Source organism: Myotis daubentonii, chromosome 4 (genome assembly GCF_963259705.1).
Source record: "Myotis daubentonii chromosome 4, mMyoDau2.1, whole genome shotgun sequence".
NCBI lineage: Eukaryota > Metazoa > Chordata > Mammalia > Chiroptera > Vespertilionidae > Myotis > Myotis daubentonii.
Window position 1 is genome coordinate 15367291 of NC_081843.1, and position 17196 is coordinate 15384486.

Genomic DNA, 17196 nt, shown 5'->3' on the forward strand with positions numbered 1-17196 from the left:
TCCTGTATATCCCCTATTGGGAATCGAGCCCACAACCCAGGCATGTGCCCTGACCAGGAATCGAACCGTGACCTCCTGGTTCATAGGTCGATGCTCAACCACTGAGCCACGCCACACCAACTGGGCTCTTTTAGACATTTATGGATTCTTTAGAGAGAGAGAGGAAGGGAGAGACAGAAGCATCAATGAGAAGGAAACATTGATCACCTGCCTCCTGCACGCCCCCTACTGGGGATGGAGCCTGCAACCTGGGCATGTGCCTTAACTGGGAATCGAACAGGTTGGTTCATGAGTCAACTTCTGAGCCACACCAGCTGGGCATCAGTCATCATTCTTTTATTTTTTTATTTTTTTATTTATTTATTTATTTGTATTTGAATTTTTTTTAATTAAATCTTTATTGTTCATATTATTACATTTGTTCCTCTTTTTTCCCCCCATAACTCCCCTCCTCCCAGTTCCCGCCCCACCCTCCGCCCTCACTCCCCACCCACTGTCCTCATCCATAGGTGCACGATTTTTGTCCAGTCTCTTTCTGCATCTCCCACACCCCTTTCCCCCCCAAGAATAGTCAGTCCATTCCCTTTCTATGTCCCTGATTCTATTATGATCACCAGATTATTTATTCACTTGATTCTTAGATTCACTTGTTGATAGATGCATATTTGTTGTTCATAATTTGTATCTTTACCTTTTTCTTCTTCCTGTTCTTAAAGGATACCTTTCAGCATTTCATATAATACTGGTTTGGTGGTGATGAACTCCTTTAGCTTTTCCTTATCTGTGAAGCTCTTTATCTGACCTTCAATTCTGAATGATAGCTTTGCTGGATAAAGTAATCTTGGTTGTAGGTTCTTGGTATTCATCACTTTGAATATTTCTTGCCACTCCCTTCTGGCCTGCAAAGTTTCTGTTGAGAAATCAGCTGACAGTCATATGGGTATTCCCTTGTAGGTAACTGAGTTTCTTTCTCTTGCTGCTTTTAAGATTCTCTCTCTTTGTCTTTTGCTCTTGGCATTTTAATTATGATGTGTCTTGGTGTGGTCCTCTTTGGATTCCTTTTGTTTGGGGTTCTCTGCGCTTCCTGGAGTTGTAAGTCTATTTCTTTCACCAGGTGGAGGAAGTTTTCTGTCATTATTTCTTCAAATAGGTTTTCAATATCTTGCTCTCTCTCATCTTCTGGCACCCCTATAATTCTGATGTTGGTACGCTTGAAGCTGTCCCAGAGGCTCCTTCCACTATCTTCGTATTTTCGGATTCTTTTTTCATTTTGCTTTTCCAGTTGGGTGTTTTTTGCTTCTTCGCATTTTGAATCTTTGACTTGATTCTTGCGCTCCTCTGGTCTGCTGTTGGATGTCTGTATAATATTCTTTATTTCAGTCAGTGTATGCTTAATTTCTAGTTGGTTCTTTATCACAACATCGAGGGTCTCATTAGATTTCTTGAGGATCTCACTACATTTATCGGCGGTCTCACCAGTCTTTTCGAGGGCCTTACTAAGTTTATCGGCAGCTTCTAGACAGTTCTTGAGAGACCTTAAAAGTGTGGTTTTGAGCTCTATATCTTCCATTTCTGACATTTGCATCCTGTTTCTTTGTCTCCGCATTTTTTTATCTTTTCTTGGTGCACCCCCTAGTGGTCTTTGTGCGTAGTCTTGTAGTTAAGCCTTGATTGTTGTCGGTAATACCAGGGGTGATTTGACCTCCAGGCTAACTGGCTATGAGAGTCAACTGTGTCTGCAGTGGGAGAGCTTCTGTGCTGGATCTCTAGGGCGGTGCTAATCTAGCCTTTGCCTGAGGCTATCTGGCAAATGGCTCTGCGCAGGGCTTGGGCGGGGCGGGTCCCCGGGGATCTACAGGGTGGGCGGAGCGAGCAGTTATGGCTGCTCTCAGTTCCGTCCCTAGGGGCTCTGCCTCTCAGAGTCCCAGCAACTGTTGCAAACCTCGGAGAGAAAGCTGCCTTCAAGATCTGACCGAAGCCAGACAGTCCCGCTTCTCCCGTTTGAGTCTGGGTCCCTAGAGACTCGCCCAGATCTGGAGCTCAGAGACTGAAACTCCCTCCCGATTGAAAACAACAACCCCGCCCTCCTAGTTGTAGAATTTCCACTCAGCCAGCCTTCCTGTGGTTCTGGATGATGTCTGTTCTGTCCTTTAGTTATATCTCTGAAGTGGTTGTTCGAGGCAGCAATCTCCGGCATTAACCTATGCTGCCATCTTGGTTTCTCTCCAGTCATCATTCTTGTTCTTTCAAACCCTGTCCCTGAATTTCCCAAGTGACCCTGTATCAAACCTCCACTGACCTCTGCTCATGCCCTCCCACTTAATTCTTCTAACAGAAAAAAACTGTCCCCCGGCACTAAAGCCACCAGGAGCTTTGTGGCCCACCAATCCCTGGGGTCACCTCCTGGCTCACCTCCCAGTCTTGCCTCTTTTAAGCTATTTCTGTCCAGAAGCCAAGCTCTAAATGCTCCCATTGTTAAAAATGAAATAACTCCCGGCCTGAAAATCTCCTGTTTTCTCAATGTGATTGAAGCCCAACCCTGGCCTGGAAGGCTCTGCCTGCATCATAGGTCCCTGCAGATCCCCCTCCTGGACAGCATTCTTTAGCTGCCTGCCAGGCCTCTCCCATCTCAGGCCCTTTGCCCATGCTGTTCCCTCTGTGTGGGAGGCCCTTTCCACTCTCCTGAGGCTGCCTCCCTCCCTCCCTCTATTGGAGTGTTTGTTCCCCTCAATAGCCCACATAGTCCCTGGCACACAGTAGGTGCTCAATCAATAATAAGCTTTCAATGCCGTGGGTTCTCCCAGCTCCTCTCAGTCTCCTGGTTGACCAGTCCTTCCTTTTTGAAATTTCTCCCCCTGGGGTTTTCCAGGAGTTGAATTTGTTGTGTGACATCTGGTGGCTCTCTATACCCCAATCTTCCTCCCAACCCCCAAAATGCTGATCTTTGCTAGACTCAGAGCTTTCCCACCCACCTCCCTTAGTCCCTTGAGCCCTGGTGAATAAGTTCTCTAACTTTCTACAAAAATTTGTTAAAGAGCAGTTATGCTGATTTGAGACTAAAGTGAGGTGGAGGGGCCACAGAAACTCAGACACAGCATTTTTGTGGGCGAAAAGGCACAGACAACAACAGGAAGTTCTGATGTGCTCTGGAGCTGGGGTGGGCTGTCTTCCTCTCCTGTAATTCTTTTTCATAATTTGTGTATTTTGATGTTTTTTTAATGGATTTCAGAGAGAGAAAGGGAGTGGGAGAGAGTGATAGAAACATCAGTCGGCTGCCTCCTACAGCCCCCTACTGAGGATTAAGCCTGCAACCCAGGGAATTGAACTGGTGACCTCTGGGTGCTTGGACCAACACTCAACCATTGGTCAGGCTCTCCTGTAATTTTATTAGAAATCACATGATTTAGTCTGTCCAGCATAGCTCAGTGGTTGAGCATCGACCTGTGAACCAGAGGTCACTGTTCGATTCCCGGTAAGGGCACATGCCAGAGTTGTGGGCTCGATCCCCAGTAGGGGACCTGAAGGAGACAGCCAATCAGTGATTCTCTCTCATCATTGATGTTTCTATTTCTCTCTCCCTCGCCCCTCTTCTCTGGAATCAATAAAAGTATATACTTTTTAAAGGGTAAGACATTTCCAAATAAAACATTCCAAAATTATATTAATTGACTACTGCTGTTATATGACTATAGAACTCTATCCCGGAAGGCATACAATGTAATATCAAAATTGAGAAGAGAGAGAGAGAAAAAAGGAAAAACAAACTGAGAAGAGCAAATTGGTTCCAATTTGAGCAACAAAGGGTTTGATGGGCAGTGGCCGCCTCGCTGTGAAGAGAAGGGTCACCAGACTCAGTCTGGTCTCATCAAGGAAATCCCCTGAGCTGTGCTTGCCATGGGTGCTGGAGAGCAAGGCCGGAGGGGCATTCGCATTTGACATCCCGAATCTCACCCAGAGCTTTCACTTTGAAGAGAAGGAATGCGATGCCATCTTCTTTGCCGAGTTAGTTTAGTCTCAAATCAGCATCTAAGGCAAATATAAAGGCATTTTAATATTGTGGATGATTCTTTTGAAATTATTTCTTTCAATCCCTGTTATCAACACAGAGCCGACTTCATTTTTGCTTTCCTCTCTGGCATTATCATCAAGTTAGTGAATTTAATTCCTTTTTCATCCTCAGTTCTTTCTGCACCATGCCTTTAATTTTTTTCTTTAGACCAGCGATTTTCCATCTTCGTTATCCGATGGCACACGTAAATTACTAAAATCCTGCGGCACGCCAAAAATATATTTTTCGTCCATCTGACCAAAAAATAGGTATAATTTTGATACATTCAGATTGTATGGTTATTGTGTTGGATGCTGTCACTTTTTTATTTGACAATCTAAGGGAAAAGGTCAGTTCCCATGACTACATAGTCAGGTATTGCACGTTGTAAAACTTCTCACAGCACACCCGTTGAAAATCGCTGGCCTAGACACTTCTGGTCACAAGTAGACATTTATCCAATTGTCTCTCTTTTGACCAAATATTTTTCTCTTCTGTTTTTTGTTTTATTCCTGATTAAGAGAAAACTACCAGTATTGTAACAGATATTAAGTTCTAGTAGCTAGTTAATGATGAACTTTAACACTCATTAAGTACAACTGTCAGCTTTACTAAAAAACAACATAACCAACACACACAAAGAAAACTGTCCAGGCCTTGCCGGTTTTGCTCAGTGGATACAGCATTGGCCTGGGGACTGAAGAGTCCCAGGTTGGATTCTTGTCAAGGGCAAATGCCCCGGGTTGCAGGCTCGATCCCCAGTAGGGGGCGTGCACAAGGCAGCCGATCAATGATTCTCTCTCATTGATGTTTGTATTTCTCTCTCTGTCTGAAATTAATAAAAATATATTTAAAAAAGAAAAGAAACGAAAACTGTCCAGCCCAGCCGGATAGTTCAGTTGGTTAGAGTGTTAGCCCAATAGGTCAAGGTTGCAGGTTCAATCCCGTCAGGGCACATACAAGAATAAACCAATGAATGCCTAAATAAGTGGAACAACAAATCCGTGTTTCTCTCTCCCTTTGTCTCTCTCAAATAATAAAAGTCCTGGCTGGAGTTGGCTGGAACATCGTCACTGTTAGGGTCACCGAAGGAGGAATACACAAGGCCCAAAGAGATAAAGAATTATGAATTTGTTACATCACTGGAAAACCAGATGGGCTGAGCCCCAAAATGGCACCAGCACCCAGGGACTGGGAGTCAGCGATTCTAAAGGACTCTAGGCGGGCATTTTCTGGGCGAGTATTCTCTGGGCGGGTCCTGAGGGGAAAGATAATGGTCTTAGCAAGCAGAATGTGGTCTCAGCAAGTGCTAAGCAAAAGGGAATGTCTGTTGTGGCCTGAAGGCCAGCTCCCAGGGGAGGGTCTCCATTCAATTATTCCATCAGATCTAACAGCCACGCACACCTGGTCAAGGCACATACCTGGGTTGTGGGTTCAATCCCTAGTCAGGGTGCGGGTGGAAGGCAACCAACAAATGGTTCTCTTTCATATCCATGTTTTTCTCTCTCTTCCTTCCTTTCTCTAAAAAATTCAAGTAAAAAAAAACTGCCCATGGGAGGGGGAGAGAGGCCAAGAATGCCTGATGGGTAGGAAAAAGAAGGTGGGGGCACACTGACAATCCAGCTTTGGGTTTGGAGCAGCGGTTCTCAACCTGTGGGTCACCAACTTGTGGGTTGCGACCCCTTTGGGGGTCAAACGATCCTTTCACAGGGGTCACCTAAGACCATCGGAAAACACATATATAATTACATATTGTTTTTGTGATTAATCACTATGCTTTAATTATGTTCAATTTGTAACAATGATATCGGGGTCACCACAACATGAGGAACTGTATGAAGGGGTCGTGGCATTAGGAAGGTTGACAACCACTGGTTTAGAGGACTATACGTGGTCAAGGGCCCCCAGCTGATAACCTGACTTAGCTGCAGGCAGGTTTCGTTTCACGTGCTGGCATTTCCCATTTGAATTAGTTACGAACATTCCCAAACAGTTTCCCATAATCATCCAGAAACTGGGACTTTAAATTTTATCCAATCTTAATTAATTTAAAGAGCCACCTATGGCTAGAGGATACTGTATCGGACAGCACAGACTAGGGTCCACCCCAGAGGAGAAATCCTGGGTGAGGTTTCTTGGCCCTGCCCACGGCTGGCTGTGACAGAGCCACCTTCTCCTCTCACACTCACCCCACTCCAGGCCTTTCTGGGATTGGGGGGGAGGGAGAAAGCCACCAGTGTGACAGTCAGGAGGGTGCTGGATGTCTTTAGGGTAAATGTAAAAAAAAGACAGAGGAGCCCTCGCCGGTTTGGGTCAGTGGGTAGAGCTTCGGCCCGTAGACTGAAGGGTCCTGGCTTTGATTCTGGTCAAGGGCAGGTACCACGCTTGAAGCTCCTCCCTGGCCTGGGCCCTGGTCGGGGCACGTGCAGGAGGCAGCCAATCGATGTGTTTCTCTCACACCGATATTTCTGTTTTTCCCTCTCTCTAAAAATCAATAAAAAAATATCCTCGGGTGAGGATTTAAAAAAAAAAAAAAGAAGAAAGAAAGAAAGAGGAAGGCTGTTATAGGGCAGGCTTCTGTGGTGGCCATGGGGCAGCACAGACGCTGGGGGCAATGCCGTGCCTGCTGTGGGGTTCAAGTCCCAGCCCTGTGGCCCTGTGGGCAGAGGCACACCGGTTGACAGCAGAGGAGAGGAACCAAGTTATGCTTGACCTTAAAGCAGCAGGAGGGTCAGAATTAAATGGGAGATGCCATCTACAAACAGTTCTTCAAAAATTTCAATCAGGCATTTGGCTTTCTGTCTGGAGTTGCCCTACAAGCAGAAAAAATAAGTCACTGGGAATGGTTCAGTGTATACAAGAAAGTCCAGATCACTCTCACCTCACATGGCTGTGGTGGACTGACCAAAAGAGGCGCGAAACTGGACACGTTTATTGAAAAAGCAGCTGCTTCCGGGTGATTTCTCCCAAAATGCATATAAAATCTTATTAACCTCTTAGGTGTAATATATTTTGAAGACAACTTATATGAACAATTTAAGTTGTACATTTAGTTCACCTTTATGCCACATTTTGTAAAATTAATGCTTAAGCACAACATGATTGTTTTTAAAGGCTCTTCTTCTTTGGGCATTTTCAAATACATGCCGAGGCCAGGAAGAGATGCTTCCGGGGAAGGGAAGAGCTAACCGCAGGATTCACCTGCGCCAGAGGGAGGTGGTGTGGGCCCGGGCAAGGGTGGGTGAGGCCAGGACCTCCCCTGCAGGCCCAGGCTGCCAGGAGGCCAGGGAGAGGCCTGCAGGGCAAGCCTGCTAGTACAGGGTCTCCCGGGAGTGGGTTCTCAGGTGGCGAATCAGGTGGGAGTTGCGGCTAAAGCTGCGGCCACACTGTGTGCAGGAGTAGGGCCTGGCCCCTGTGTGCACCAGCATGTGACGCAGCAGGTTGCAGCTGCGGCTGAAGCTCTTGCCGCACTCCAGGCACTCTTGGGGGGGCTCGGCCTGCCCGGATGCCAGGTCCCCGGTGCCCGCATGGGTGGCCAGGTGCCGCTGCAGGTGGGCATTGCGCCGGAAGCTCCGGCCGCACGTCTTGCAGCCGTAGGGCCGCTCCCCCGTGTGGCTGCGGCGGTGGCGGGCCAAGTTGGAGCTGTTGCGGAAGCGGTGGCCGCAGGTGTCGCAGGCGTGGGGCTTCTCCCCGGTGTGGATGCGCTGGTGGCGCGCCAGGTGGGCGCTCTGGCTGAAGCCCTCGCCGCACTCGCTGCAGCGGCAGGGCTTCTCGCCCGTGTGGCTGCGCCGGTGGCGGGCCAGGTCCTGCGTCTGGCTGAAGGTCTTGCCACACTGGGCACAACGGTAGGGCCTCTGGCCGCCGTGGGTGAGGAGGTGGCGGGCCAGGCTCGCTCTGCGCACAAAGCGCTTGCCACACTGTGGGCAGCCGTAGGGCTTCTCGCCGGTGTGCACTCGCTGGTGGCAGACCAGCTGGGTGCTCTGGCTGAATCCGCGGCCGCACACCTGGCAGGAGAAGGGCCGCTCGCCCGTGTGCACGCGCAGGTGGGCCGCCAGGTGCTCGCTGCGCCGGAAAGCCTTGCCGCACTCGCTGCACACGTAGGGCCTGCGCTCCGGGGCGGGGCGCGGGCTGTCTGCGCCCTCGGGGCCCTGGTGGCTCTTGTCTTTGGCGTGAATCCGCAGGTGACGCTTGAGGCTGGAGCGGCGCTTGAAGGTCTGGCCGCAGTGCGAGCACAGAACGATGGTCAGCTCTGCCACTTTGGTCTTGGTGTCCGGGGCACAGGGGCCCTTTTGGTCCTGGGCGTGCGCCAGCAGGTGCTGCAGGAGGCTGGTCCGGCTCTGGAAGCCCTGGCCGCATTCGGCGCACAGGAAGGCGGGCTCCGAGTGTGTCTGCAGGTGCTTGTTGAGGTGGGAGCTCTGGCGGAAGCGGTGGCTGCACAGATGGCAGGCGTGCGGCCGCTCATCCGTGTGCGTGCGCATGTGCAGCTTGAGGATGGAGTTGCGGCCGAAGGTCTTCCCGCAGCACAGGCACTGGAAGGACCGCCGGCCCGGGTGAGAGCGCAGCAGGTGCCCTTCCAGGCGGGTCAGCTTCGGGAAACTCACCCCACATTCTGTGCAGATGAACTTGGGCTCTGGCTCCGACTTGGGGGCCCCGGCGGCCGCTTGGCCCTCAGCAAGCAAGTCACTCTTGCTGTCGGAGGACTCTCCTCCACGCGAGCTGCTCACCGCGGGGCCCTGCCCCAGCGGCTGCTCCTGGGCCTCTGCTGCCGCCCCTGGACTGCCCGGAGGCTCTGTTGCACTAGCAGCAGACCAGGCGACCGCTTTGGGATCTTCTTGGAACTCGTGTGGGATTCTGTTGGTAAATCCTGTAAAAGGAGCAAAACCAGGACTGATCAGGCCTATTCCAAGGGGCTCCCAGGAGGCGCCAGAACCTCGTTGCCTGGGAACAGAAGGAAATCCAGGATCCGGTAAAGCTGGTGGGTGGGCAGAAGGTGTGGGGTAAATACAAGTAACAAACCATTTACTACTGTAACTTGTATAGCATGCACTTCTAATCCATTAGATATGCTAGTATTCATAATGCTGTGCAACTGTCACCACTATCCAGTGTTAGAACTTGATCATTCCCCCAAATGGAAACTCCATAACTATTAGCAAGCACTCCGATGACTATATATATATATATCTATATATATCTATCTATCTATATATAGATAGATAGAAAATATGCAAATTAATTGTACCTCCACGACACCCACCAGCCAATCAGGAGTGAGTATGCAAATTAACCCAACAAAGATGGGCGCAACCAGGCGGGGTGGGACACCTGCTATGAAGGGTGTGGGCACCTCTGGCCAGAGCAAACACTGAAGGCTCTGACCTGAGCAAAGACTCAGGCCAGAGTAAAGGCCTGGGTCCTGGGTGCTGGAGGAAAACTGGTGCCAGCAACCAGGGGAAGGAAGGCCTATTGCACGAATCTTCATGCAATGGGCCTCTAACATATATATATATATATATATATACACTAGAGAAAAGAAGGGCAAGGGAGAGTGATAGAAACATCAATGATGAGAGAGAATCATTGATCAGTTGCCTCCTGCACTCCCCACACTGGGGATCGAGCTCACAACCTGGGCATGTGCCCTTGACTGTAATCAAACCTGGGACCCTTCAGTCCACAGGTAGATGCTCTATCTACTGAGCCAAACTGGGTAGGGCTGACTACCTATTTTAAAAATTCAGAGTTAGCCCTGGCTGGTGTGACTCAATTGGTTGGGCATCAACCCTTGCATGGCAAGGTTGCCATTTCAATTCCCAGTCAGGGCACATGGGGGGTTGCAGGCTGGATCCTATGTAGGAGGTGTGCAGAATGCAGCCCATCGATGTCACATTGATGTTTCCCCTTCTCTCTCCCTCTTGCCCTCTAAAAAAAAAAAAATCAATAAAAAAATTAATGAAGAAAAAAAAAAAGCCCAGAGTTAAAGTGGTTGATGATTAGACCAGACACAATGAGCCATTGAATATATACAAGGTGAGGCACAAGTAGGTTTACAGTTGTTTGTATGGAAAATAATAATTAATAAATGATAACATAAGAATAAACTCTGTTTCAGGTACTCACTTTTTAAAAAAGTAAACCTACTTTATTTTTTATTTTTATTTTTTTATATATTTTATTGATTTTTTACAGAGAGGAAGGGAGAGAGATAGAGAGTTAGAAACATCGATGAGAGAGAAACATTGATCAGCTGCCTCCTGCACATCCCCCACTGGGGATGTGCCCGCAACCCAGGTACATGCCCTTGACTGGAATCAAACCTGGGACCTTTCAGTCCGCAGACCGACGCTCTATCCACTGAGCCAAACCGGCTTTGGCATAAAGTAAACCTACTTTAAAAAAATATTTTTTTTAAATTGATTTCAGTGCAGAAACTGGTTTGGCTCGATGGATGGAGCGTCGGCCTGCGGACTGAAGAGTCCCAGGTTCGATTCTGGTCAAGGGCATGTACCTGGGTTGCGGGCACATCCCCAGTGGGGGATGTGCAGGAGGCAGCTGATCGATGTTCCTTTCTCATCGATGTTTCTGACTCTCTATCTCTCTCCCTTCCTCTCTGTAGGAAATCAATAAAATATATTTTAAAAATAAATAAATAAAATTGATTTCAGAGAGGAAGGGAGAGGGAGAGAGAGACAGAAACATCAATCATGATAGAGAACCATTGATTGGATGGCTGCCTCCTGCACACCCCAAACTGGGGATGGAGCCTGCAACCCGGGCATGTGACCTGACTGGGAATCGAACCAATAACCTCCTGGTTCAACCACTGGGCCTCCCTGGCAGGACTGTAAGCCTACATTTGCTCCACCATATATATGATCTCCATCAAAATAGCCAATGTTTAGCCAAAAAGGTTCAAGTATCAGGTAGGGGGTCTGGAGCTTCAGGAATCACATCCCAACAAAAAGCAAGGGGCTTCAGGGTGTGTAAGCCCTGGAAGGGGCTCTTACCCAGAGGGTACACAGGCCATGCCTTCTTCACGGGGACATCTTCAAAGGTCAAGGACTCCTGTAACAAAAGGAGGGGCAGAACCCGCAGTGAGTGAGGAGCACGGCCCTGGGGCCTGAGGGGATGGAAGAGTTTACTAGGCTTAAATTCGGGAAGACATGGACTTGCTAAAACTGCAGAGGCTACGAACATTTGGACAGAAGAGCATCCTGGAGTGAGGGGCCCAGTCCAACTCACCAGGACAGCTGCCAGCTCCTGGTCACGGGAGTTCTCTTCAGACCACAGCTCGGGGCCCTGGGGGGCTGACAGCATCAGGGGAGAAAGCGCTGTGAGAGCCAGCCTTACCCAGCAGCAGGCGGAGGACAGGCACCTGTTGTTCAGTCTCTGCGACTTCTTGGCTCTCACCCACTCCCGCCAATTAGGGGCTGCCCACTTCCCTCCCCACCTGGCCTCCCAGCCCCCACCTTCCTTGGGCACCAGCTCCTCACCACTATCCTGCAGGGCCTGGAATGTCCTCTTGGGACCTGGGCTCAGCGGCTGCTTTGAACTTGGGGGAAGTCTCCAGGCCCCCTGCTCAGCAGGCTGGGAGGGCCCTGGCTGGGGGGGCAGGAGTTCCGGTGCTGGTTCCAGGGCTGGAGGCTTTTCTGGGGGCACTTCTTTTTTGGGGCTGTGGACAGAGACCTGGGAAGGGTCCCCGTGCTCTTCCACGGTGATGTCTGCACGGGGACAGTTCTTGCCAGCATTAAAACTAAAGTCCTGTTCAAAACAAATCCATGTCAGGCGACAGACAGGGTGGTAACCCATGTCCTGCCGGCTCCTCAGACACGAAACCAAGGAAAGATGCGAGTCAGACGGGGAAGAAATTAGGAGGTTAAGAAGGAATGGGCACAGGGAGGAAAGGGGAGTGCCCAGTGATTCCTAATGGGGCCATGAAGCCCCTCTTTCCCACCAGCTGTCCAGCCCCCCGAGCTGCCACCTCTTACCAGTGGCCCCACGTCAATGGACTCCCTCTGGACTCCCTCCAGCAGCAGCACCACCTCCTCGCCGTCCCTGAGCTGCTGGCCCTTGAGCCGGGCCAGGATGTGCGGGGGCAGCACGCTCAGGAACTGCTCCAGCACCAGCAGCTCCAGGATCTGCTTCTTGGTGTGCAGTGCTGGCCGCAGCCAGTGGCCGCAGAGCTCCCGGAGCCGGCTCAGCGAGGCCCTGGGCCCCATGTCCTCCTGATACTGGAAGCATCGGAAGAGCTGGTGAGCCACTTCGGGCCGGAGCCTGATCTCTGGCCGCCTGGGGTCCTCCTGGCCAGCAGCCTCCTCCTCCTCCAGTTTTACTGCACTGAGCTGCTCTGGCTCCCTCTCCGCCGGGTCGGTTTCCACGAGCATCCTTCACCTTCGGGGTCACCTCACCACACTGCTCCCACTCTGAGTCTCTCTCCCTCTCTGCTCCCACACCTGTGGTAAGAGATGAGAGAGAGAGAGAGAGAGAGAGAGAGAGAGAGAGAGAGAGAGAGAGAGAGAGAGAGATGCCTAAAGATGTGGCCTCCAGAGGAATCGTTTCTTGCCCTGGTCATGAGAATGGCCAATGCACCAAATGGCAGAGAAACGGACAGTTGTGTATTACCATCCTCTCTGCAGTAGTTAGAACTCCGCCTCACTTTGCCCCAGTGGTCAAAGTTGGCGGCTTTCCCGGCCTCTTGATGTTATGCCGAGGGGAGTACCTGGCAGTACTGAGGATGGGTCCTTACCAGCTATGTTCCATCGCAACCCAATCCGTTCTTCAGGCCCAACTTCCAGTATAAAGGGCAGCAGCGTAGGGCATAAGAAGTCAAATGAGCCCTCAGGGAAAAATTGAATCAAGCCTAAAGACAGGATGTTCCCGGGTCAGCTGGCCCAGGCTCTTCTGTCTCTGTTATAAAAAATAAGTCCCTGTAGGGGCGAATTGCTCGAGACTAACACCCCTTGCAACCAAAAGCATTAAACTTGATAGGATTCTGATTTTTTAAAATATATATATTTTCTATTTCAGAGAGGAAGGGAGAGGTAGAGAGAGATAAAACATCAATGATGAGAGATAATCATTGATCGGCTGCCTTATTCATGCCCCCCACTGGGGATTGAGCCCACAATCCAGGCACGTGCGTGCCCTTGAATGGAACCCTGGACCCTTCAGTCCGGCTTCGCTCTGTCCACTGAGCCAAACCAGCTAGGGCCGGATTCTGATTTTTTAAATATTTTTTTTCTAATTGGTTTCAGAGAGAGAGGAAAGGATAGGGAGAGAAAGAAACATATTGATGCATTAACATTAATAAGTTGCCTCCTGCAGGCCCCCTGCTGGGGATCGAGCCCTGGAACCCAGGGAAACCCAGGCATGTGCCCTGACTGGGAATCGAACCTGCCTCTCGGTGCATGGGTTGACTCTCAAGCACTGAGTGACACTGGGCAGGCTGGACCGGGGCCAGGGATCGAGCCTGCAACCAAGGTACACGCCCTTGACTGGAATCGAACCCGAGACCCTTCAGTCCTGGGCCCGACGCTCTAACCACTGAACAACTGGCCAGGGCTGGATTCTGATGTTTTTAAAAAGGCTGGCTCTCAAAGATATTTCGGGATTAATTGGGGAAACTTGAACATGGATGGGGCACTAGATGACAATGAAGTTGAATTTCTGAGATGGAATTTCTGTTTTGTGGTGTGCAGGAAATGTCTTTATTCTTAGATATTGAAGGGTTTGGAAGTGAAGGGACATGAGGGTTCAATGAAATTTATGGGCCGACAAAGAGCTGGGATGGTCTCCAGGTGAGAGATCCGCTTACAGCTTGCAGAAGTTTGTGACAGACGGGTCCCCAAGGCAGGCCAGAACCGCCCTGCCCGTTTCAGAGTCCTCTAGTGGGTGTGCCCTTGGGAGCTGGGTATGGGCAGGAGAGGCAGTTTTCTTCCCTTTCTTTATTTTTTGTTTTAAATTTTGGATTCTTCCTTGGTCTATCCCTCTGGGAGGAATCCATCCCTGAGTCTGGCCGGCAATAAAGTGCTTCTAACTGGCCACCAGGGGGCACTGGATCCCTGTGACTGACAATGCCGCCCCCCCCTCCCCCCGCCCCCCTTTCCTGGCAAGCCCCAAAGGGTTCTGTGGGGCTACTCAGTCTTTTGGGGGGAGGGCGGGGGGGGGCGGGGGGCGGGGCATAGGGGGGCGGGTAGCCCAGCTACCAAAGTGGGAGCTGCCCCAAGTTCAGCCCCACTCACAGGGGACTCAATTTAGTCCTTCAGCACAACCCAGTGCACACCTGTACTTTTGTTACAGAGCTTTGGGGCACTTTTATATTTTAATTTGGGCAGGAATTATTCTGTGGATATTGAAACCCGAGTCCAGATCTCTTTCTGCCCTCCATGCTGTCCAGACTCAGGACAATTAAAAATGAGCTTCTCCCCAACCTGTCTCCTCACTCCCACCCCATGGACATCCCAGGCAGAGAGGTTCAACACCACTTTCCACCACCCAAAGGGAGTAAATGGTAGGTGCCGCAGAGCTCTGTAACAAACGCACAGGTGTGCACTGGGTTGTGCTGAAGGACTAAATTGAGTCCCCTGTGAGTGGGGCTGAAGTTGGGGGAGCTCCCACTTTGGTAGCTGGGCTACCCTCCCAAAAAAAGACTGAGTAGCCCCACAGAACCCTTTGGGACTTGCCAGGAAGGGGGGGGGGCATTATCATCCTCATTATTCCTGGGTAATAATACAAATGAGCACAGATAACAGGTGGTCCCGTGTGATGGCTGAGGACGCCAATGTCCAGAGGTACAGACCAAGAAGGTAACTCAGCCCTGGCTGGTTTGGCTCAGTGGATAGAGCATTGGCCTGCGGACTGAAGGGTCCCAGGTTCAATTCCAGTCAGGGACACATGCCCGGTTGTGGGCTCGATCCCTAGTTGTGGGCGTGCGGGAGGCAGCCGATCAATGATTCTCTCATCATTGATGTTTCCATCTCTCTCCCTCTCTGAATTCAATAAAAACGTATTAAAAAAAAAAAAAAAGGAGGTAACTCAACCTTGGCCATGGAGCCAGGGAGAAGTCAGTTTGGTGCAGAGCTTTGACAATATGTTGAGCCCTCTTGATATGGGACTCAGGGGCCAAGGGGCTGAGGGTTCTGTAAACCTCCTTTTCAGGTGGGATGAGTGGGGTGGGAACTGGTAGAACAGAAAGAATCTGGCTTTTTGAAAGCCTGGTCCTACACTTCCTGCCGCAGAGAAGAGGAGAAAGGAGAAGGGAGAGGCCTACATCCTGACCACCTGACCAGGCTGCCTCTCTCTCCAGCCTCCCCCACCCTCCGTCCTGCATCTCTCCAGCTTCCCTCCCCTTCCCCCACTTTCCCGCTTCTCTTCAGTCTTTCCCCTTCCCTCCTTAATCTCCCCTTCTCCCCCTCCTCCCTCCAGCACTCCCCCAGACTCTCCTGCATCTGTTTCCCCTTAGCCTCTCCAACTTCTAGTCTTTCCTGCTCTATGTCATCTGGGGGGTTTTCCCTTTATTGCCGGCTCCTCTACCCATTGTCCCCTCGCCTGTGGAACTCCACAACACACCAGCCACGTGGCTCTCCCCCTCCAGTGTCACTCGGTGCCACAATTTTGTGTGAGTGTATTTCTTCCCTTGGCCTGCGAGTAGGGACTGTTTGTGTGTGTTTTGTTTTGTTTAATTGATTTTAGAGTGAGGAAGGGAGAAGGAGAGAGAAAAGTACCAAGGTGAGAGAGAAAGCAGCCCCTACCAGGGATTTTACCCACAACCTGGGTATGTGCCCTGACCAGGGTTCAAACCTGCTACCCTTCGGCGCACAGGACAACGCTCCGGACCAACGGAGCCACAAACGGGCTCTTGTTCAGTAACTGTTCACCCAGCACTTGCTGTGACTTCAATGTTTGTTAATAGAAATAACAAAATGAGACGATAATGGCTGCCTTGCAGTTGTCATTTTTGAGGAATGCATGCAAAATGGTACAGAAAAGGTCTTCGATAAATATTCAAAAAAATGGAGTTTTGTTCCTGTTAGGTTAGGTCTGACCTAACAGTTCTATTGTGTTTTGGTAGCAAGAGCAAAATAATTAGAGAACCAATCACGCGTAATCAGGAACCCGGTATTAACAGGGTGCCTAGCTATATGGGTTGCTGAGTCCCACTCCGACCCACGGGGTAAATTTGACAAATGCAAAGACTGTGTTCAAACAGGATGGGTAAACTGGTCAAGGTCACCCCAGGAGGAGACAAGATTTGCTGAAATTGACCACCAAGCAAAAGCCCAGAAACAGAAAAGGGCCCAGGTTCCCTCCTGCCCTCATCTTAGCAGAACATCATAATGTGAATCAGAAAAAATAAGGGTATTCCAAATTCCAGCCATCAGGCCTAGCTACCCGGGGTGCCGGAACCGCCAGGTGAGGTCTCACCAAAAGGGTTGAAAGAAGTGGAATTCAAGGGAAATTGGCCTTTGAGCCCCTCCGTGCCTCGCCCCCTCCCCTAGCCGGAGCACACAAAAGCTTTGCTAATATGCACATCATCTGTGGGGGTTGGGCTGGGGGAGGGGGAAGACTGCAGCCACCCTCTGGCATGTGACCATCTTAATTTGGAGCCCAGAGTCAGGGAGGCCAAAGCTGGACCAGCCCAGAGGGGAGCTGCTGCCATGGGCACAGAGCGGGGGTCCTTGGCCAGGAACTCGACCTTTCTCCCTGAACACAGTTGGCAGGAGTGGCTCGTCTTTGTTGGCTGGGCTCCGCTCTTGGTGCTAAACTGAGTTGATAAGACCGGTCGGTCCTCCTGGGGGCCACGGGTACAGCAAGCCCATGTCATAGCAAGTCTTGTAACCTCCCTGATGCCCCATCAACACCAGCCACTGACCTGGTTGGCACTGGACCCTTCCCCAGCGTGGACCACCCACATCCTCTCAAGACTGTCTTCCAGCGACCTAATCCCCCATCAAGGCCTGGAGCACCCAACCTCCCCCCACTCCCGGCCGCCCCACCCTCCGCCAGTTTTCTCTCCGAGCTGCTATGACCCCTTACGTTTGTCCTGGCAGCCTGCACCCCAGGCGCCCCTGCAACTCACCACTCGGTCCCCACTCCAGAGCCAGAGGTGCTGGGGTTCTGAGGGCTGTAGGACCAGTCAGGCTCGGCCA

At 50.7% G+C, this 17196-nt stretch overlaps 1 protein-coding gene and 1 pseudogene across 1 annotated transcript; one reads left to right on the forward strand and one right to left on the reverse strand.

Moving 5' to 3' along the window:
- The first annotated feature begins 6627 nt into the window (after positions 1 to 6627).
- Positions 6628 to 7083, forward strand: LOC132232995 (pterin-4-alpha-carbinolamine dehydratase 2-like; annotated as a pseudogene).
- A 276-nt stretch (positions 7084 to 7359) lies between these two features.
- Positions 7360 to 12267, reverse strand: ZSCAN10 (zinc finger and SCAN domain containing 10). The gene is made up of 5 exons (XM_059692825.1): positions 12037 to 12267; positions 11542 to 11809; positions 11291 to 11355; positions 11056 to 11113; positions 7360 to 8912 (listed from the first exon to the last, which is right to left on the reverse strand). Exons 1-5 carry the CDS (start codon positions 12265 to 12267, stop codon positions 7360 to 7362), a joined length of 2175 nt encoding a protein of 724 aa, XP_059548808.1.
- Between the last annotated feature and the right edge of the window lie 4929 nt (positions 12268 to 17196).

Bases quoted from the DNA above. Each gene is read 5' to 3' on its own strand.
- ZSCAN10 (XM_059692825.1), bottom strand. From the start codon at position 12,267: ATGGGGCCCAGGGCCTCGCTGAGCCGGCTCCGGGAGCTCTGCGGCCAC. The intron at 11,810-12,036 runs GTAAGAGGTGGC...TGTTTTGAACAG, and splicing joins CCATTGACGTGGGGCCACTG to GACTTTAGTTTTAATGCTGG. The intron at 11,356-11,541 runs GTGAGGAGCTGG...TGATGCTGTCAG, and splicing joins CCAGGCCCTGCAGGATAGTG to CCCCCCAGGGCCCCGAGCTG.